Here is a 21,278-nt window from a genome sequence, read left to right as displayed (position 1 = left end):
CCTCCTGTCCAGCTTTTGTGCTTTCAATGGGCATATCTTTGGCCACTGTGAAAACAGATTGCTGAATTAGACAGGCCTTTGTTTTTTTCCTTATGCTATTAATCTTTGTCAATTCCCTAGTTCTATACTCCCTCCCCAATCTGTTCTGGAAGGTTCCTCAGCCTTTTCTTCTATGAAACTTTGTGGGTAATGAAGTGATCGTGACTGACCATGACTTATCAGTAACTCTGGGTGCCATGGGAATGTGTCCCACAATTTACAGTATGTCTAGATGGTTCATCAAGTAATAGAAAATGAAAGGTGAAGTTCTGATCTTTACCATATCCTGCTTGAGACCTGTATTAGTTTACAAAACATCTGCTGGACATTCAACAAAACAATTTAGGTCCCCTGAATTGTTTCTGATGTGGGCAAGACAGACTGTCCATTGTGCCTAACAACCCAATCCTAAATGCTTTTAGTTGGAAGTAAATCCCCGTGACTTTAGTTCAAGCAAGTAACTTTAAAAATACAGCTTGTCTCGTTTGTTGTTGTTGGTTCGAAATTAAATATTATGACCATTTTTGTGCAAAGCAGTTTTAAGTGTTGGACTTGAAATAATGAACTACAAAAGTCTAGCAGGAGGAAGATTGGTCACATGTGTGTGAATTGTGTCACTCCAAAGCTTTTTTTTTTTTTTAAATTAATCCAGTATATTCAGTATGTATGCATTATTTGCATCTGTGTTTTTTATTAGCTCACAAAACATCTTCCACCACGAACTATTGGGTATCCATGGACCCTTGTCTACAGTACTGCAAAGCATGGCATGAGCTTGAAGACCCTGTACAGAACCATGATGGGGCTGGACACACCAGTGCTAATGGTAATCAAAGACAGTGATGGACAGGTAAGGAAACAATGAACACTTCCTCTCTCTCCCCCATCAAACAAACCCCAAAGTTTAAAACCTCTTGAATTAGCCATCGTATAGCGTATCTTCATTTTACATTAATCACAGGAGAGGAGCAATGAGCCAGTGCTGAGTATTGTTTCTCTGCTTAACTTTAATGGAGCAGGGGGTTGGAGAAAAGTAGCCAGAAGCTGTTGCTTGCATGTGTTACTGCAATCCTTTCTATCTTCTTTTTCCTGTCTCTGGAGAAACTTCAGAAGCCTCAACAGGCTTACATGTCACTACTCTAGATAGGAGTAATATGACATATAGCAAGGTTTTTTTGGTACAGTGGTACCTCGGATTGAGTACTTAATTCGTTCCAGAGGTCCGTTCTTAACCTGAAACTGTTCTTAACCTGAAGCACCACTTTAGCTAATGGGGCCTCCTGTTGCCGCCGTGCCACCGGAGCACGATTTCTGTTCTCATCCTGAAGCAAAGTGCTTAACCTGAGGTAATATTTCTGGGTTAGCAGAGTCTGTAACCTGAAGTGTATGTAACCCGAGGTATCACTGTATTGGGATCCTGTGGCCCTTTAATCTGGCAAATTTATTGTGCTGTAGGAAGTAGTATTTTGTCTATTAAAGTACTTAGGTGTCAAGTTTCATAGAGCCTACTTCATCTGCCACAATTTTTTTTTAAAAAAAAATTAGGGTGCTAAAAGAAGACTCTTGTGTTACAACCACATAATTCCCCAAACCTTAAGACCTGGGTGCATATTGTATCTATATAGTGGCTTTTTAATGTGCCATAGTACATGGCTTGGCCATTTGCAGCAAAACATCAGAACTAACTTTAGTAATGCCACTAGGTTTTGTTTTTTCCTGATTTGGAAATACAGATCTCTGTGGCTCATAATGCTCTTCTCATGCACAAGGTGAATGTTGGGCTCTAAAAACACTTGTCCACCTCTAATTTCAGTCCATCTGAAAAAACACAAAGGTGTGCTATGATTACTGCTTCTGCTTTCCTTCATTCTCCTGAGCAGAGTTATACAGGGCCACAGGAGATAGATAGCACCCCAGAGTTGCATTTTATGGTGCTGCGTTTTGGCAGCTGCACATTTCTTGCTCTGAGCCAATAAAACAGCAGCAAGTCTTGTACTGTAGCAGAATAGGAAAGCAGAGGTAGTGAGGTGGAGGAGGAAGGGTGGAGCTCAGCTGAGCAGGACAAGGCTCAAGATTGTTCTATTGTGTTTTCAGGAAGCTGATTTGCTTGTATAAGAGGCACACTGAATCAGCATGCCTGCTGAAAGCAAGCTAAATTCGTTGCAGTGATCCTACTCTGATAACTTCTGTCCCAAATTGGCTAATCATCACAGACATTAACAATGGCAGTCAGTCAGTCACTGCTATTCTTTTTATTTTATGTTATTTTTTGCACCAATAAGTACCTCTTTTTGTGTTTCCTGAGTTGATTCTCTGGTTTCTAAGCAAACTGCCATCCGGAATTGCCTTGGAAAAATAGTTACATTAAATACCTTCCTGGAGATAATTAATATTAGCTCAGCATTGTAAGTAAGGAGAAGTAAATTCATTTGATCTGAAGAGAAATTAGTGGAGGGATCTAATTTAATCTGGACATGAAGAAAGACCGTATCAGAGTTCTAATTGTACTGCTTACAGATATATTAAGGAAGGAAATCTCATGAACACCAGATCATTTTAATTATTATTTTTCTAGATCTTTGGGGCACTAGCTTCCGAACCCTTTAAAGTGAGTGATGGTTTTTATGGCACTGGAGAAACCTTTCTTTTTACTTTTTGTCCAGATTTTGAGGTAAGGACTAAAAGAAGTTGGTTGATACAATATGGCATAATTAACATGTGAATTTTATGCTTTTAAGTTGATATTAATCTTAAAAGCCCCCCTCAGAGAATATGTAGAGTTAAGTTCTTGTCAGCTTTCTATAACTTCTCCTTTTGGTTGTAATTTTAATGTTTTGCTTTATTTGTCTGTGGACTTCGCTCTAATAAAGCAGTTCTTTAAAAAATTGCCCTAAGAAGGAATGTCATTGAACTGCAAGATGATTATGTGTCATCTTCTTAAAATAAGATGAACCTGGTGTAAGAGTGCATTTAATATTCTATACTAATAATTGACTTTGGTTATTGCCCATAAGCCCCTGAATGACTTGGAAGGGAATTATTACTTAAAGGACCTTAAGATCTAGCTCAGAGGGTCTGCTTCAGTGAACATATGTAACAGTGACTTCTCAGTTATGAAATTCATTTTCTGTAGAGGACTTAAACATGCACAGTGGCCATGGAATGCCAAATTTCAGGGTGGCATTCAGCTAAGTTCCACTGAAATTAATGAATGTGACAAGTTATGTCCGTTAATTTTTATGGGTCTACTATGAGTAAATCTTAGCTGAAAACCTCTCTGTCTCTTTGAGGAAAAATCAAGAAACAGAAACCTGGGAAGGGTGAATAATAGACTCATAGATAGGGTTCCTGAGGGTCATCTAGTCCAACCCCCTGCAATGCAGGAATAGTATCAATATCCTGGAAGAAGGCATAGGAGGCTCATGCAGCAATGTTTTGTAGCAGGTCCTGCTTATAAAGTATTATCCATAGCACTCTCTGAAACAAAAACCATTGACGTTGCTTTACTCCCCTCCCACCCCTGGCCATTTTTCCCCTGGGGTAGTAATTTCACATAATCACTGTGTCTGGCTGTTGTTTTTTTCATTCTTTTAACATTAGACTTTCACGTGGACTGGGGACAATATGTTCTTTCTTAAAGGCGACATGGACGCCCTAGCTTTTGGTGGCGGAGGGTGAGTGATGAATTTATTTATTCTCTTAGTAAGGATTGGTTTTTATGGTGGGTTCCCCCTCCACCAGATAAAGCCCTCAGATACAGAAGTGGTATGCTGTTAACTATATTGAACCTTGTAGCTATGATACTTGAATAATGAAACATTACTTTGAAGGAATTATGCAGTCCTGATTATAAATGCAGCTCTTACAGCCTTTTTTTCATATATATACTCACTTTGAAGTGGTCTTCTTAAGACACTGTACCGTTTCTCCTCTTCTATCTGCTTCTAGACATCTTAATGCTTTTGCTTCTTGATAAATCTATACACTTACCAGTGTTTGCAAATAGAATTTTGGGGTCACATCCAATAATTAATACCCTTTGTTCATGGCCATGTTGACTTCTTTTACATTAAATATTGTTTCCGAGCTATCATTTCCTATAGTATTTCCTTCTCTCTCCCATATAACCTTCATTCACAGTTTCAGTTGAAATGGAATATTCCCTTCATATGAACAGAATGTCCAAGGGCAGGGAGATATGGAGAGAAGAGTGGGAGGTGAAGCAATGTAGAGAGAATAGCTCTAAGGCAGGAATCTGATGCTGTGGGAGTGCAGTTCCCATCATCCCTGACCTTTGGCCATGGTCTTTGCAGCTGATGGGAGTTGAAATCCCCTCCTCAAAACAAACAAACAAACAAAAAAATTTGGAGGGCCACCAGTTCCCTATCCTACTGCCTTCTGCAATCTGGTGCCCTCCAGATGTTAAATTTACTGCAGGTATAGCATAACGGCTAGCAAACTGAGCTGTGAATTCAAAACTGTGCATTTCAAACATTTGGAACTTGCTATGTAGCCTAAGGTGAGCCACTATTGCTTCAGCTTCATCTTCATTCCCTGTGCAACACAGGAGAGAAGAATACTGACCTGTCTCACAGGATTGTTCTAACGATTGCCAGAAGATTGTGTGTGAAGCACATTGAACACATATAAATTCTATGTAGTGTTTTCATATTAATAGTGATCCATCTTTATGCGAGCTCCCAAGTTTGCTTTTTTTTCTGCCCAGGACCTCTCATCTTCTGCCAAATTCTCTGAACCTTTCCCTCAGGTGTTTCAGTGCTGGATGAATACAAGGAAGACTGGATTCATGTTTTATTAAAAAGTAAAAACTACTTAGTGAGGGACCAGGTTGCATTTCTGTACAGTGTTCTGTACAGTGCTCTGTCTGCAGGTGCCAAACTTCAGTAGTGTGTGTAGCTAAATAGGTGTAACTTAATGCTACCTGATTAGTCTCTGTTCACCCTTCAGTTAAAAGGGATGCCGAAATATTTATGGCAAGGAAAGAATTCCTAGCAAAATGCGCTGGTTTCAAATGCAGTTGCAATTGTGTTCAGGGATGGAAAGGAAATGGAACATGCCTGTTGTTCTTGAGTTCTAATCATGTATGTCTTAATTCATGTATGTCTTAATTCATGTAAGGAGGGTGGCTTCCTACTGTGGAGAAATAATTCTTTTTTCCATATTCCAGGGGTGAATTTGCACTTTGGCTCGATGGCGATCTCTACCATGGAAGAAGTCATTCTTGCAAAACATTTGGGAATCGCATTCTTTCTAAGAAAGAAGATTTCATTATTCAAGACATTGAAATTTGGGGCTTTGAATAAAAAATAAACTGCTACTACAAAAGGTTGTCCCAAACCTGAAATGGATCAGTGCAGCTCAAAAAGCCCTTGAAGCAATATAATGCAGCAATGCCTTTCAAAATTCTCTGCATGGCCATCTAAATACCTTTACATAAAACATTATTTAGGTTATTTTTAATCAGCCTGCTATATTTTTTGAAGGATGTAGCTCTCACAAGTCATAATTGGAGTTTTTACTTTATAGGGGAAGGTAGGTCTCTCTCGTCATGTGGCTTGTCATCCCTGGGTTTCCCCCCACCCCACCCCCACTACTCCAAAGCTTTCTTATACTCTTTTGGGCTATTTCATTGAGAAAACATGTATTTACACAAACTGTAGTGAAACATGTCCCTGTTGGTCTAAATAAGAGACAAATGGAGATTCTGAAATTTTTGACAGTGATCAGTCTGGGCCATTTATTTATTTTTAACCATTCAGATGGTGCCACTTACTAGACAAAGTATTCATCCACATTCAACGGTGTCATTTCCTTTCATGCGTAGAGAATTCATGTCTGTTGTATTTAACAGTAAAAATGTAGCTGCCCTTATTGATTGTATTGAAGTATTTTGCACAAGCTGTTCATGATCTGCAGGATTGGGACAAATGTTGGGTAACGATTGAGCTACGTGGTCAAGAGAAACAAAATACCAATGCTCAGTTGGACAAAGTGAGCGTATTGCAGTGGAGAAGTCATAGCTATAGCAGGGGCATTATATGTTCTAAGACTATGAAACAGATGCATTTTTTCCCCAAACAGCATAAAGTGTCAGATATATAGATATATATACTGTTTTATAGTTTTTCTGTTGTAGCTTTGTAGCACATCGTCTCCAAGAATTGCTCCTGTCCAAAAAAAAAGAGAAAAAAATATAGGTGTGGTGTTCTCTCTTTTTTCTTTTGAGTGGATCTATGTTGTAAAACTGCAGTTAGCACCAGCTCTGATTCAATGAGGTAATGTACTCTAGGTAGACATTGTAACCCAGTAGACTTGTAATATGCAAACTTATTGTTCCGTGACCTCAAAATGAAAAACAAGACAGGCTAAAATACAGTTAATCAGTAGCTCTCGTTCACTTTTGTAGGAGAACCGAAAAGCCATTGTGGCAATAATCGCTCAACAACAGTTTGTTTCAAAGCTTATATTCTATGTTTATGCAAAAGCAAAAATTGAAAAAAAAAGCTGTTAAGTGTGACAGTGAATGATTTTGTGCTGAAATCTCAGCTGTTCCAGATGAACATTGTATATATTTCTTTGTAAATTAATGTTTAAAAGTAGTTTTTGTTATTTTAGAGAGAGAGAGAGAGAGAAAGTGTTGATTGACGGGTTGCTTCTAGCACTTTAAATTATTCTAGAAATGGAATAAGAAGCCAAAGGGTTTGGCTTAAATCATTAGCTGTAGTTGTATTGTATGTCGCTAATATAAAGTTCTTTCAGAAGTTCAAACACTTATCGGAAGGATGTTTACTGCTGTGGTAACAGGAAAGGGGATGTTCTATCTCTACAATATGCTCATGCTTAATACAACTAAACATACAGGGCATCATTTTCTGTCTCAATGTATAGCTCTTTACTCCTGTTAGAACATAGTACAATATATGTAGATTAAATGTTTACAAATGAAACTGTAAATAAATTAAATGGCTTTTTCTCCCCTTTGGTCTTCCACAGCAGTATTATTGTCTTTGTGGGTTTAAGACTAACTATAAACAATCCTGTAATGGATTTTAAGTACTATAAGGTCATACTGATATAGAGCAAATAAATCTTAAGTACATGTAACATGAAACTTGAGTCGGGACTTTATTTAGACACACAAATTCCCTGAAGGAAAGAAGGAATTGCTACCGGTATGGTTTCAATTTGGATGGGGGACTGCATGTTGGGATTCCTGCCTTTTGCAGGGGGTTGGACTAGATGACCCTCAGGATCCCTTCCAACCCTACAATTCTTATTTCCAGTTGTCAGAGTGTGAATGCTGGAGCTCAGTAGCAAAAAAAAACATCACCATCCATGCACAGGATGGAGGTTTGAGCAGACTTGGGAGGATCCCAAGCTTTGCAGAAATAAAAATTTAAACCCCCTCCTCCCAAAAAACCCCAAGACACCCAGTGAGGACTGAGAATGTTCGGTGGCCACATTCATGGACGATAAACTGAAAATGGGTTGGAATGGCTATTTGGGGACATTGTCTAGGAATATTCCACTTTGCAGTATTTTGTTCCAGGCCCCTCTTGAATTTTATTTACCAGTAGTTCCATGCTTCAAATTCTTAACCTCTTGTCAATGGTTGGGCTCAAATGGGAGGGAGGGGCAGGACGCATGGTCCAAATTTTTGTCATCATGAGATTTGAATTGTTTCAACTGCTCTCCCCGACACCCATGTGTTTATTCTACCAGTATTTGGGGACAATTGCATCCATATTGGAATAACAGAGAACTGAGAAACAGTGTGGAGTATTCAATTAAGTTTTACTCAGAGTAGACCCATTGAAACTAATGATCCTGGCTAGGATCCATTAAACCCAGTAGGGCTACTCTCAGTGAAACTTAATTGAATGCCACCCCATGTGATAAGGTTCTAGAAATTGGTGCCCCTGCAAAATGCTATTTGAATTTATTGGTTTTTCTTGCCTACCAATGCTTGGCGGAGAACCTATTTCTTCTGAAGTTGAAGCATTGAGGGTAAAAGATCCGATATTTTGTCTTTCATAATAGACAAATTACTTTCCTTAGTATCATTGTAGACAGTATTAGGGGTCAATAGTATATTACAGGTTTATAAAGGCCCTTTGAAATTTTTACCTAGTCTTCCTTTAACCCAACAAAAATATTTTTCATTGTAGCTATATGCAGAGTTCATGTTGATCAATACTTATTGATGATTTTGTCTGCAACTGCAGAGTTCGCATTGATCAATACTTACTGATGATTTTGACTGCAATTGCATCTGCAAATATTTTCAAGCATCCTCATCTCGGGGTTGCTAGACTTATAGTAACTCGAATCAAAGGAACTGAGATGACTAACAGGTATGATACTTGCATGGAATGTCCATGTTCAGAGGTGATGCAACTCTGGCTACTGGTCATGGGTAGGGCTGTTCCCTTCTGTGATGCTTACAAGTTCTTGGTGGGCATTTTGCTGGCTGAGATGGACCTTGGTATGATCCAGCAAGGCTCTTACATTTTAATCTAGGATTAACCCCCTCTGATTGTTATGGTGAGAAATTTCGGTCGTGGACCCTCTCCAGCGACTCAGGAGAAATAGGCAACAGTTGTTCCGCTTGTTGCATGTCACAATATAGTATAGTAATCAATAAGCAACACCTTAATGAATAGCTTCCAATCAGAATAATGCAATGGAACCCACCATGTGTGCGTGCATAAAGTTTTATCCAGTGCTTGTCTTGATCAGAGTAGATCCATTGAAATTAGGGCATGACTAATTTAGGTTATGATTTCAGTGGGTCAGCTTTGAGTTGGACTAGCGTTGGACTCAACCAGAGAGAGAGAGAGAGTGTATAATGCTTTCTTGCTAATGTAAAAGAACAAGAAGAATTTGATGATTGATGGTTTTTGTATTTGGCAGAAATAATATCCAACACATTATTTTTTGACAACTTACCCTTGCAGACTGGGGACACTTGTGACCCCATTCTAGACAACTACTGGTACTCAAAGCAGCTCTAAAGTGCACACACCTGTGTATAGAACCTAAGGAAATAATGGCATTATAAAGGGCAAACAATCTTCAAAATGAAATCACATATATAGAGAGAGCTGAAGTAGTACATTAGAACTCAATCTTGCGGTCTCAAAAGCAATCAATTTTTTTGTTCAAGGAGAGTATTGCCTTTTTTCACCACTTATTTCAAAGCACATTGTTTTGCAAACAATGTTAGTATGCAAATCTCTAAAGTCTCATTCCATGCCTATATATGTAGGAAATTTATTCCTTAGCAAAATAAGGAATTTACTGCAAATAAATAAGTTTGTATTGTGAGTCAAAGCATTTTCACCAACCTATCTGTAATGCCTGAAAAACATTTCTGACAATATTAGCTTTATGACTGAAAATAGTCATACATCTTTTTTTCTTCTGTAAGAAGATGTGTGATCTTTCAGTTTGAAAGAGAACATGGGATAGGGGTAGGTTTTGTTTTGGTACATTTTAACATTAAACAGTAAAAGTATAATACTGTTTATCCGGAGGCTTTCCCATACATTTTTCAAGCACTTGTCAATCGGCGTCATAAATACATAGTTATAAAAATAATTAAACACAGCAAAATAGTCCAGCTATACATTTTGAAGCAACTACAGGTTAACTTACATAGTGTATAAAATTGATGCCATCCTGAAGTTTATAGTGACTTAGTAAATATAAATGTGGTATATTGCACAGTTTATATAAGTAATGCTACAGTATAGTTTATTATACTTAGTCTAGGAATTATTTCCATTCACCTGAAATGTCATGTAGAAAGAATGCCATAAACTTAAGAGTTCAGGCCCCAGTTTCCACTTAGTATTAAAACTGAGGTATCAGGGTACTTGAACATTACTTCCAAATGTTAATAGATAAATTTGCTGCTCTTAAACCCAACAAGCATACAGTATATATTGAACAGATGCAAAGCTACTTGCATTCTGATAGAATGTAAACTTCATTCCCTTATATGCTAATCTACTCTGTGCAGTTCAGCCTTATAAAACTGGCTGAAGAAGCATGAACTTGCTAGTAACATGTAGACATTACTTAAAGGGAGGAGATTCTGACTATTTCTATGATGCAGGCATTCAACATGATGTCCTCTAGCTGTTATGGACTACAGGTCCCATGATCTGACCAATGGGTGTGCTGACTGATGGGAATCATGGTCCAAAACACTGGCTACCCCAAGAAGAACTTGGATGTCTCAGCTGGAGTAGTCAACATATAGTTGACCAGAGTTACCAGGAACTGATAACGCTTTGGGTTATCCCATGAAGAATAGCATTATTCTAGCAAAGTTATTATCACATGGTCATCCCGGCCTTGCCACAACATTTCTCCTTCAAAGTCCAGCATCCCATGCTTCCTGGCCCTCATGAGTATTCCAACGACCTTATCCGAAATACGGACGTATCTTTCAAACAGGTCACCAAAAGTGACTTGGATCTTGCTATCACGGCGGTGCCGAGCCATCGTTCTGATGATGAAGCACATGTCTTTCATCTCTCGGTGGATGTGGTCCTCCGCTCTCTTGGCCCTTTCTGCCGTTTTTGTACCTTCTTTAGGACGGCCATAGCCTTCATCTCCTTTGCGCAGGCGGGTGGACATGGCTAGGTCGTAATCAAACTCCTCACTGAAAGGATTGAGCTTTTGTGTGATCATGTGCTCATCTGCCCAGCCTTCCCATCGTCCTCTCAGATTGTGGACGGGGCTGTATTTCTTGGAGGCCTTGACGCTTCTGTTTGCACTGAAAGAACCAAGAAATAGATGGTTTTTGAACTGCATTAAATGGCAACGGAATGCCTTTTAGTACTGTTCATCTTTTGCTTTAAAAAGGGCAGGCCACTAGGTGGCATGTTATCACCAATTCTAAAAGTCACATCTTTATAATAGCTTCATCTGAGCATGCTCAAAACTGTCTCCTTGCCATCTCTTTTATCTTGGAATGCCAGATTTTGTTCAGGATTGCATTATTACTATTTTAATAACCCTTTATTTAGCTTATTTGCTGCATTTGCATGGTCTTTTGTCCCATGAGGTCAGGTGGGGGGCAACCTTACCTGATCGTCTCAACACACCTCTGATGTAGTTTGGCTGAAAGTGAATGATGGTCCCAAGGTCACCCAGTGAGCTTCATGAAGCAAGTTTGGTTCCCCCCCTGCTCTGAAAGGTAGGACCTCAACCAATGGCTTCAAGTTACAAGAAAGGAGATTCCGACTAGACGTTAGGAAGAACTTTCTGACAGTAAAAGCTGTTCGACAGTGGAACGGACTCCATTGGAGAGTGGTGGACTCCACCACTGAATGTTGTGGTTTTTTTTTTTGTAGAAGTTGAATTGCCACCTGTCATGGATGCTTTAGTTGAGATTCCTGCATTGCAAGGGGTTGGACTAGATGACCCTCAGGTACCTTCCAACTCTACAGTCCTATGATTCAATGATTCTGAGTTCCAGGGCGGACATCGTAGCACTCTAACCTCTATACCACACAGTGCTGTAGTATAATAAAACATACATCAAATCACACATTTCCTGTGTCAGCCTGTCCAAATTGAAAATTCTTCACAGTTCCACTGGAAGATCCCAAGGAAACAAATTTCACTGTTAACGGCACAGGAACCAAAAGCATCTCTGTGCCCACGGTATCTTAAAATTTGGTACATTAAGGGCTAAGATGTCATGATACAGCTGGGGCGTTACTTTCACAGCTCCTCTGGCCCTGTAGAAAACTACACCTCCCATCTAGACTTCTCTCTCCCAATCATCTTTACCCAGCCTACGGGGAGTTGACAAGGGTGGCATAATTCCAACCAAAAGTCTTCGATTCGGCTAGGGGGTAGGGCTGCTGAATGAGGAGGCTGTGGCACTGGAGCCCACCTGGAGCTGAGGCTCACTGGTAGCCCTGTCCCACCATTTGAGGAACCCTGTCCTAGGGGAATGCAGCCCTTGACAGCAAAAGGGGCCCCTTGCTCCTAGTTTTGTCCATCCCTCCCCCCAGCTCCTATTTACAGCCGTCCCCCTTCTGAAACCACTGCTCTGTTTTCCGAATTCCGGGACAACCTTGCATGCTGCCATTCAGCTATAGCTCTGAATATTTGGAAAGGTCAGTCCGAACAGCATTCCATCTGCTGAATGTCCCTCTGTTGTTACAAGTCCAATGATAACGCATGTGAAATACGTTAAGTGAAATGGTACTCCTAAGCTTCAGGGAGGGGGAAAAACCCATTATAGCTCACCAAAGCACCTATATTCTGAACCTTCTTTCTGATATCTTTGCTATCTGCTCAGTCACGCAGAGGGCAGATGCAGATACAGTACAGCAGCTGTCCTCTTCCCAATCTCCCGGTCTATGACCTCTTAGGCCTTGCGTGCCTTCCCCTCCTCCTTGTCTGATTCCTGCAAAGTTACAAAGGCTGGAAGCGGTGAGGGAAAGGAAAGCAGCTGCAAAGATACCTTAAGTTCCTGGATCCTATTTTAAAACTTCTGATTGCTTTGTGCCTCTGACATTTGCTCCCACCCCCTCCATTCTTCCCACTTACTTCTTTTAATCCTCCTTTCAAACTAAATACTATTATCACCTTCCCATTTTAATCTTCTCCTTAGTGGGCTAGATTAGCACCACTTGTTTTGCTTTTGGTTTGCTGCTTTGACACCCAAACATAATCTAACGCCGACTCTCTCTTCTTTTCCCATAGGAATCTTCTGCTGTGACACTTCCTGCCTCTGTTTCCCTTTCATATTTCCTTTTTCAATTTTTCATTTTTTTATTAGAAAGGGCCAGCTGAGTCCTCTGTACTATTAGCAGCCCAATGCTGGGAAACATCAGTTGATTGGGTCAGAAGTATTATCTGAAACAAAACGGGGACTCAAAGAGCATCACCCTTGCTATGGCCACAGGCATATCACAGAAGCATCACAGAAGGGACCACTTTAAATAGTCATGGCTTCCTTGTTGTTTGTTAAGGGTGCTGAGAGTTGTTAGGAGACTCATTTTCTCCTCACAGAACTACAGTTCCCAGAATGCCTTAATCTTTACAGGGAACTCTGAGGATTGCAGCTCTGTGAGGGGAATAAGGGTCTACCAACGACTCCCAGCACCCTGATCAAACTCCTGCTCCCATAATTCTTTGGGGAAAGCCATGACTGTTTAAAGTGGAACCATAGTGCTTTAAATGTACAGCGTGAATGTGGCCTATGGCGTTCCAGATTACCAAATAGGCAAAGCATGCACTGGCTTATGGGCCCCATGCTTTTTAGGGTCCTGGCGACTGGATCAAAATAATATTGATTTGATCTTGAAAGAAAATTACAATCAAGATTTCTCAGCTCAATATTATCCCACTAGAGCATGAGCAAAAGGGGGACCATGAGATTTTGACTGCCATGGGGCCTCCTCAGGGTTTAATCCAGCACTGGGCTTCTGCCTGAGGCTGGTAGCATTAACAGGTATGGAGTCGAAGGGCATTTACCAGCAACTCTAGACTACAACTTCACATGGTCTGAGGCAGAGGCAGAAACGTGTGGTCCTCTAGTGCATCCCTAACTGTTGGCCGTGAACTGCTGTTCAGCAACATCTTGAGGGTCAGGGAAGGATCTTTGTGTTTCACAGCCCTGTGCCATTGAGAAGGGCACTAAGCTGCTCTAGACCTTGTGGTACATGTCAGGAGGTGGATTGAAATGAGTTCTGGTGGAGCTGGATGCAAACGTTCTACTCTGCACCCAAACTGCCTACAGTGAAGCCAATAGGGTTTACCCATTACTACAGTATATAGCAGTGATCTTGATCAGAGCCACTGTGGTGTATGTCAAAATAAGAACAGGGAAACCTGAGTTTAAACCCCAGTCATCCATAAAGCTCACTGGGTGCCCTTGAGCTAGCCTGGGCACCATCCCAGAAGCCCTTTTTAGTCTTCTCACACAATTACAGTCATGCTGGAGGAAGAGCAAAGGTATGTCTGCTAGACTTGTTCCTGCCATTATGCGCTTGCTGCCTCCCTGATTTTTTATTTTAGCAGGGTGGGGGGAGTCTTAAGTAAGGAGCCTGGTGTGTGTGTGCATGTGTGTGTAGGTTCCTCTTGCAATTTAGAACCCTGTTCCCTAGTACTGTTGTAGAAAGAAAGAAAGAAAGAAAGAAAGAAAGAAAGAAAGAAAGAAAGAAAGAAAGAAAGAAAGAAAGAAAGAAAGAGGAAGTCTTGTACATGACTTGCTTCCATTGAGGAAAGGAAGGTTAGAAATATGCTTCTTATTGTTGAATTTCTGAGAGTTCTCCAGACCTGTTAACCACCAGAAGGGTCAGAACAGGATGGTGCGATTAGTTTGGTCACACTGGATGCCACACATCAGGGAGTGCCATGTAGAACAGAGTGTGAGGGAGGGGGTGCTGAATTTTAGCATTTTACAGGGCGCTGTTTAAATTTGAGAACCAAAAGTCCGTCTGTGATCAGAAGAGCAAACACAATCTGAAAGAGGAACTATTGTACCATCTCTCTCTCTCTCTCTCTCTCTCTCTCTCTCTCTCTCTCTCTCTCTCTCTCTCTCCCCCCCTCTCCCTCCCTCTCTCTTCCTCAAAGGTATGTTTCCCTGCCACTTCAGTGCTAGGCCAGCCATGTGAGAACCAACCATCTGGGTGCAAGCCAAGCTTGGCATACTGAGGAAATGCAAAGGTCTTTCAAAACGACCTTGCAACTTCATGGAATTCAAAACTTTGTGGTTCTGTATAAACACACCGGGATTTCTTCAGTGCCACTTGCCTGTTACTTTCCTTCAAGGCATTGTTTTTTAAGTAGGGAGGAAAGCACTTGGTGTCCTATTAACACAGCCCAAAGTGTGGGTGGTTTGTGTTTTGTCCACACCAACGTAGTGCCAGATAGTTCAGCTAGAGTTATATTTATTTCTCTATATTTAAAGCATCTTTATCCTGCCCCCCCCAAAAGGGTTCACATGAGGTGCCTCTGTAGGTGCGACCTTGTGTGATTTAACGCCCCTCCATACAAAAAATAGCCCCTACACTTAGAAAGCTAGATGTTAGGGAGGTTTTTAGACTAGCCATGTTCCTTACTGGCCAGCTCTCTATGTGCAGGAAATAGTTGTTTATGAAAGAGGACTGAATTATGTGGTTCTCTCCATTGGCAATCTGGTGGTACTATCCAGACAGAGGTTTATTGCTTGAATGAGAACCAAATTACAGGTAACGGGGGGTTCAGTGTTCAGGTAAAGCAGATGCCAATGGGTGCGAATGGAGCAGGAGCGTGTGAGGAAACGGAGGAGAAATTGAAACCCTTTCCAGCCAAGTCTGCCATCCAATTAGCTATACATCAACCTGTGCTTTTCTACATGTGGAGTAACGAAAGTTGTTGGGGAGAATATTGTGTTTTCCAAGCAGACACTCAGCTGGCAAGGGATGTATTGCAGCCCAAGGGCTACTTTTTCTTTCTCACATGCAGAATTTTTTTAAGGCAATTTCCTTCATAGGCCGACACCGATTTGAAGGAAAATTTCCCCTCACATGGCAGTCCAGTCTCCTCCATCTTTAGCGATTTGCCAATCTGACTCATGACGAGAGAAAAATCATGAGGTAAAATTAATACCACTGGAACATGTACACAACAATGCTAATCATTGATGATGATGATGATTTAAGGTGGGCACCTTCAGCCTCAGGCTCCACGGTGGGTTACAACATTATAACACAATATTAAAAACAGTTTAATCACAAAAACAAGGTGGGTCCTGAACATATACACCTCAAATGTGAAAAGCCAAACGCAAAGAGGTGCATGGGCCTGCAAAAACTAATTCTGAGGGCTGGTTTGCCTGAGGCAGTGAGATAGAATATTTATTATTTCATTTTATTTGGACCTCCAAAGAGGTCAAGGTGGCATATATGGTTCTCTCCCTCCTCATTTTATCCTTACAACTCCTCAGTGAGGTAGGCTATGCTGAAAAAGGGGGGGAAATGACTGGCCTACCTAAGGTGACCAGCATGCTTCATGGTTGACTGAAGATTTGAACCCTGGTTTCTGAGATCCTAGTCTACCATCCTAACCATGACTGGATTGACCTAAGTCTCTTCGTTCAGCTGCTCTTTAGATTTTAAGGTACATACTAATCTTTATTAATATTTTTCTAGCACACTTTTTAGTGCCAGATCCTTGCAAAGCACCTTTATGGAGGGATGTTAAAAACAAAACAATTGGCAGATATAATAAAAACAGCACCAGAGAAATCCTATGCTGGGAGTTAGCAAAATAAAAATAAAATAAAATAAAATAAATCTTTACCGCTTCTGAACAGCCGTGTTAAGGTGAAGCTCTTCAGAAAATATTTGAGAAGTTCATGTGACTCTGGCTAAAGGTTACTTACATCATCGCTACGGTTGCATTTTATTTTTAGTGAGTAGTTCATGTTAATCTGGGCTGGCTCCAGGATGAACTGAATGGGCTGTTTAGTGGAAATTGTATATGTGTGGCAAATTTGACCCTCTTCTTTTCAGGAATAGATCTGAATTGGCAACGAAGCCATCCAAAGTTACTGGGAATACAGAATAGAAATGTTGGGCCATTGGTCAAAATGAACACTACAGAACTATATATAACAGGAAGTTTGCCTGCTTGGCAGTGTCCCGCCAGTCTTAATTTTAGGTTTCTAGTTCAAGTGGGTGAGTGGACTGGCCATGATCCTTGACAGCTTGAAGGTTTTACACAGTCTCAAGTGGGTGCGAAAGCCAGTACCCCACTCCTGTGATAGTTTTACACCCTGTTTAAACAGGTGCGAATGACTATGCAGGGATACAGAAATGAGTGGAGAAGCCAGCTTGGTAATAGGATGGGGGGGGGGGAGAGTCCAGGTTGCTCTGGCAGTAAAACAGACTAGACTAGGAGCATTCCAAAACAGATAAATATCACATGATTGTTCTCTCCCTGCCTCCACTGCAGGACAAGGTATATTGCTATTTTATGTCAATTGTTTAAGTTACAGTGAATGTCCAAAATTTGGTGAGTATTGTCAATATCAGACTAGTATTTCATGAACGTTCAGCGAGGATATAGCCATCCAATCTCACAAGGCTTGTTGTGAGGCTAGTGTTTGGGGACTGGGGGGATGAATCCTGCACTTCTTGTTTTATTCTTTTTGTAAACTGCTTTGAGGTTTTTCTGTTTTTGTTTTTTGCAATCAAGTGGTGTGTGTGTGTGTGTGTGTGTGTGTGTGTGTGTGTGTGTGTGTGTGTGTAATGAAGCAAACAAACAATATATAAGCTATATCTTTGGGTACATTTATAATAATTGAATATTGCATTAAAAAAAGCAAAAGTACAGGAATGCCTTGGGACTTTGAGGACTCCCAAGACTGGTACTCGGTTCAGGATTTCAAGGTCCAGCTGGTGAAAGGTAAAGGTAAAGGACCCCTGGACAGTTAAGTCCAGTCGAAGGTGACTATGGGGTTGTGGCGCTCATCTCGCTTTCAGGCTGAGGGAGCTGGCGTTTGTCCACAGACAGCTTTCTGGGTCATGTGGCCAGCATGACTAAATCGCTTCTGGCGCAACAGAGGACTGTGGCAAGTGCCAGAGCACATGGAAACACTGTTTACCTTCCCACCTCAGTGGTACATATTTATCTACTTGCACTGGCATGCTTTCGAACTGCTAGATTGGTAGGAGCTGGGACAGAGCAACGGGAGCTCATCCCGTCGCACGGATTTGAACTGCTGACCTTCTGATCAGCAAGCCCAAGAGGCTCAGTGGTTTAGACCACAGCGCCACCCGCATCTCCTCCAGCTGCTAAAGGACCATAGCTCAGTGGCGGAGCATCTATGTGCTTTACATGCAGAAGGCACCAGGTTTGAACCCTAGCATCTCTGGGTGCTGAGAGAGAATCATGTCTTAAACCCTGGAGAACTGTTGCCAATCAGTGTGAACAATACTGAACTAGATAGCCAATGGTCTGACTCAGTATACTCAGTATACTCCGGCTTCTAATGTTCCTATGTATGGAAATGATCAGCACTGCAAAAACTGAAAGGTTTTTCAAAACCACCACCCTTTCATCTATGCAGCTGTGTGAGAATGGTGGCTTAAGTTGAAGGGCACTTAAATGAAACTGAAAAGTAAATGTGGGGAAAGTACAGAACTGCAGGTGTCGTGAACCTGTCCTATAAATCACTTTCTTGTCATTATTCCTTTGGTGTGTTCAATTGCTACATGACACGTCTGGTGGCAACTCATGTGGTTCTGGCCAAATGCTTTTCTTTCTTTCTTTTTTAAGCAAAGAAAATGTTGCAGTCATTATTCTTCTACGTAGGGCAGGTGAAGTGGCTGCACACAGCTATAGGTACTTTGCAGTAGTTTTTCTTCCTGCAAACAACAGATCGGAAATTGTCCCTCTTTTCAGATTTGCATTGTGTGGATAATTGGCATTTCATAAAGGCCAGTTGCATGGGAGGGGCAGGGCAAAATCCAGCTGTGTGCAGCTTTCTCCTACAGAGTAAGCTAATAAGCATCTCCTTCTGTCTCTCCAAGCGGCTAGTACAAACTTTCGTCCACTAGGATACTAGAAGTAGCTATTCTAACAGTTATGTATTAAAACAGTTGTTTTACTTTGTTTTTAGAGGTGAGTGGTGGGTAATTAATTGTAGAATATTAGTAGTAACTATCTATCTATCTATCATCATCAATCTTTATAGATCTGTGACAGCTGAAGTTTGAGCCACCTGTAAACTCTCTATACATGCAGTAGATGACAAAATAGGATGTTTAGCCATGTGACATGGTGGCCACTAAACTCATTGGCTAAAGAAAAAGGATTATACAAATTAATGGATGATAGATCTAGCAACAGCCCTTAGGTATGATAAAGCTAAATAGAACATTCATTTCCAGAGGCATGAATATCAGGTGTTGCATCCGTGGTTTTCGTTTGTACTTCATGGAAGCACCTAGCTAACAGATGGAAACATCTGAAAACTTTAACACCAGTGCTAGAGTTACCCAAGTTGGCCCCAAGTGATGTAGGTTCAGGGGTCTTCCAGATAACCTCTTTATTCAGTGGACTTGTTGCAGCAGAGTGTTTTAATCCACTTTAATTGTGCAAACCAACGTTTGCTGTATGCAACCGAACCTCTCCTGAAAAACACTGGCATTATGGAGCCGTAATGTGACTACATTATAACCCACCAACCATAGCCTAGTATTTCCATTGTTAGGGTTATTTCAAAGACAGTTGAAAAAATATTTTACTGCACATGTTAGCATCTGCTATACCCAAAGGTCACTGGAAACTGCTTCTGTGTGAGGACTCCTCATGGGTCCTTACATGGGCCATTGTGCTGACCAGTTAATCACACACTCAATTATTTATTCTCCACCCACAGCTGAAATGTTCTTGATGTAGCATCATGGGAGAGACATTGTAGTGATGGCTGAACATGAGCCCACTTCGCAGAAATGTAAATAGTGTATAAATGCCTTAAATAATAATAAATGCCTTTAATAAATAAAGCATCCATCAGATGGAAGGAGTTTCAAGGGGGGACGGATCTCCACCTGGCAGGCTCATTGGGTGAAGCAGCCCTTGTGAAGCCCACCTAGAAAACTCCCACTTGGAAAACTCGACTATTACTCACAGTGATGATGAAGGCCGTTTTATCCTCACAGTCCGTATTTCTTGACTACTGTTGTCAGCATCCAGTTTCTCCTCTGCGTCTCCGCCATAACCGCTGTCCTCGGTATCTAAGCTGTCGCTACGATAATTCTGTAGTTCCGGTTCATCGGCCTTATCTTCCTGTTCCACCTGTTTCCACCCCTTAGTCAGCTCCGACACCAGGTTAGAACACTTCCTCCTCCTTGTAGGGGACATTTTGCCACCGAGAAGCTTATCGATGTCTTCGGTACTCTTGTCTGTTGACGAACACCCATTGTCTTTTTCATACTTGTCGCTGAGGAGACTCACGCCACTGCCTCTTTCGTAGGCTTTACTTACAATGGTCTTTGTCACCTCTTTGCTTCTGATGTTAAGTTTCTGGAGGGCTTCGTTTGATTCACTTGGGGCCTGCTCTCCATTTTCTTTTGGCTCCTGATGTACTGATGGAAAGGACGCTCCATCTTTCGATTGGTCTTTCTTGAAATCGGTTGGTGGTTTGGGAAATACCCTCTCCCTTGGGGAATTCTCCTCAGAGGGCACCCACCCACTGGGCTCCTGGACTTGCTTCGTATGGTGGTCAGATGCCCACTGCTGCCAACCCCGTGCCAAGCTGATGACAAGGCTAGCCGTACGGATCTTTCTGATGGCCCTCTGGGCAGGGGTGTTCTTCTTCAGCTGTTCTTCTGGAGACATTGTGTTGCCTGTGGCTTCCTCACCCATCCCTGCATTAACACAACTTAGTTAAGGCTGCCCTGTGGCAAGTAACTGGCAGAAGGGAATGGTGGGGATTTAAATAGATGGTGGTGGGGATTTATGATGCTGGAAAGTATGGGAAGCATTTCTCACATGGAAAGAGGATCCTTACTCTGACAGTGTTCTTTTTTTAAAAAGCCCAGGCTTGCATTTCACCGCAGCAGATGGGACACTGGATATGGTAAACATGGGTGACGCAGGACAGCCACAGCTGTGATGGAAATTAACAGCACCTGTATGTGCCCTCTCTAAAGGTACCTTAGTCATGCATTCGGTTTGACAGTAAAACGTGTTTTATGTAGCGGAATTTGCTTAATGGGATGGTTTTCGCTCTTTGCACTCAGGCAAATCAGTTAATGAAAATGCTTGGAATTGGGTAATGCCAGAAATATCCTGGCTATCAATCAGTTAAAAAGTCAATCACTCTTATTCATCAATAAAGGACTGCACACCAAGGCAGCTGAACTGAACACTGCGGGTTTGCAGTGACCACAGGATTTGGCTTGGGCCATGATTCTGTGCATTCAAGAATAGCCTGTCTCTATCCCACATGTGTTGTAGGCTTCTTTTCCTTCAGTTCACTCTTTGTTTATTACAGTTCCCAACCTATGAATGGGAAGAAAAGCATGGTTAAACATAAGAGCCCTGAGGGATCAGGCCAAGGGCTCATCTGATCTAGGATGTTGTTTTCACTGTGGCCAGGCAGATGCCTGTAAGCAGGACCTGAGTGCAAGAGCATTTCCCCCACTTAGGATTCCCATAAACTGGTATTCAGAAGTGTATTGTCTCCAACA

At 41.4% G+C, this 21,278-nt stretch overlaps 2 protein-coding genes across 7 annotated transcripts in view; one reads left to right on the top strand and one right to left on the bottom strand.

The window, feature by feature from the left end:
• The window catches only part of OXR1 (oxidation resistance 1), a 246,261-nt gene extending 239,090 nt beyond the window's left edge, over positions 1-7,171 (top strand). For all 6 annotated transcript variants that reach the window (XM_028736299.2, XM_028736303.2, XM_028736298.2 and 3 more), the window contains 4 exons: positions 737-889; positions 2,615-2,710; positions 3,640-3,713; positions 5,228-7,171. In XM_028736299.2, the coding sequence (XP_028592132.2) occupies positions 737-889; positions 2,615-2,710; positions 3,640-3,713; positions 5,228-5,363 (459 nt within the window). In that variant the 3' untranslated portion in view covers positions 5,364-7,171. The remainder of the gene's footprint in view (positions 1-736; positions 890-2,614; positions 2,711-3,639; positions 3,714-5,227) is intronic.
• Positions 7,172-8,896: 1,725 nt separating this feature from the next.
• On the bottom strand, positions 8,897-20,513 carry ABRA (actin binding Rho activating protein). Its single transcript, XM_028736294.2, has 2 exons — positions 19,715-20,513; positions 8,897-10,846 (listed from the first exon to the last, which is right to left on the bottom strand). The coding sequence occupies exons 1-2, from the start codon at positions 20,449-20,451 to the stop codon at positions 10,384-10,386; spliced, it is 1,200 nt and encodes a 399-aa protein (XP_028592127.2). The 5' UTR covers positions 20,452-20,513; the 3' UTR covers positions 8,897-10,383.
• Between the last annotated feature and the right edge of the window lie 765 nt (positions 20,514-21,278).

The sequence above is a fragment of the Podarcis muralis genome, chromosome 8, assembly GCF_964188315.1.
Source record: "Podarcis muralis chromosome 8, rPodMur119.hap1.1, whole genome shotgun sequence".
In the NCBI taxonomy this organism is placed as follows: domain Eukaryota; kingdom Metazoa; phylum Chordata; class Lepidosauria; order Squamata; family Lacertidae; genus Podarcis; species Podarcis muralis.
Note: the sequence above shows the minus strand (reverse complement) of the source record. Positions and strands in the feature narration are given on the sequence as shown.

What these genes read in the sequence shown, in the direction of transcription:
- ABRA (XM_028736294.2), bottom strand. Translation starts at nt 20,451, where the DNA reads ATGGGTGAGGAAGCCACAGGCAACACAATGTCTCCAGAAGAACAGCTG. An exon ending in AAACGGCCTTCATCATCACT is followed by an intron (nt 10,847 to 19,714) that starts GTGAGTAATAGT and finishes TGGTTCTTTCAG; the next exon opens with TGCAAACAGAAGCGTCAAGG.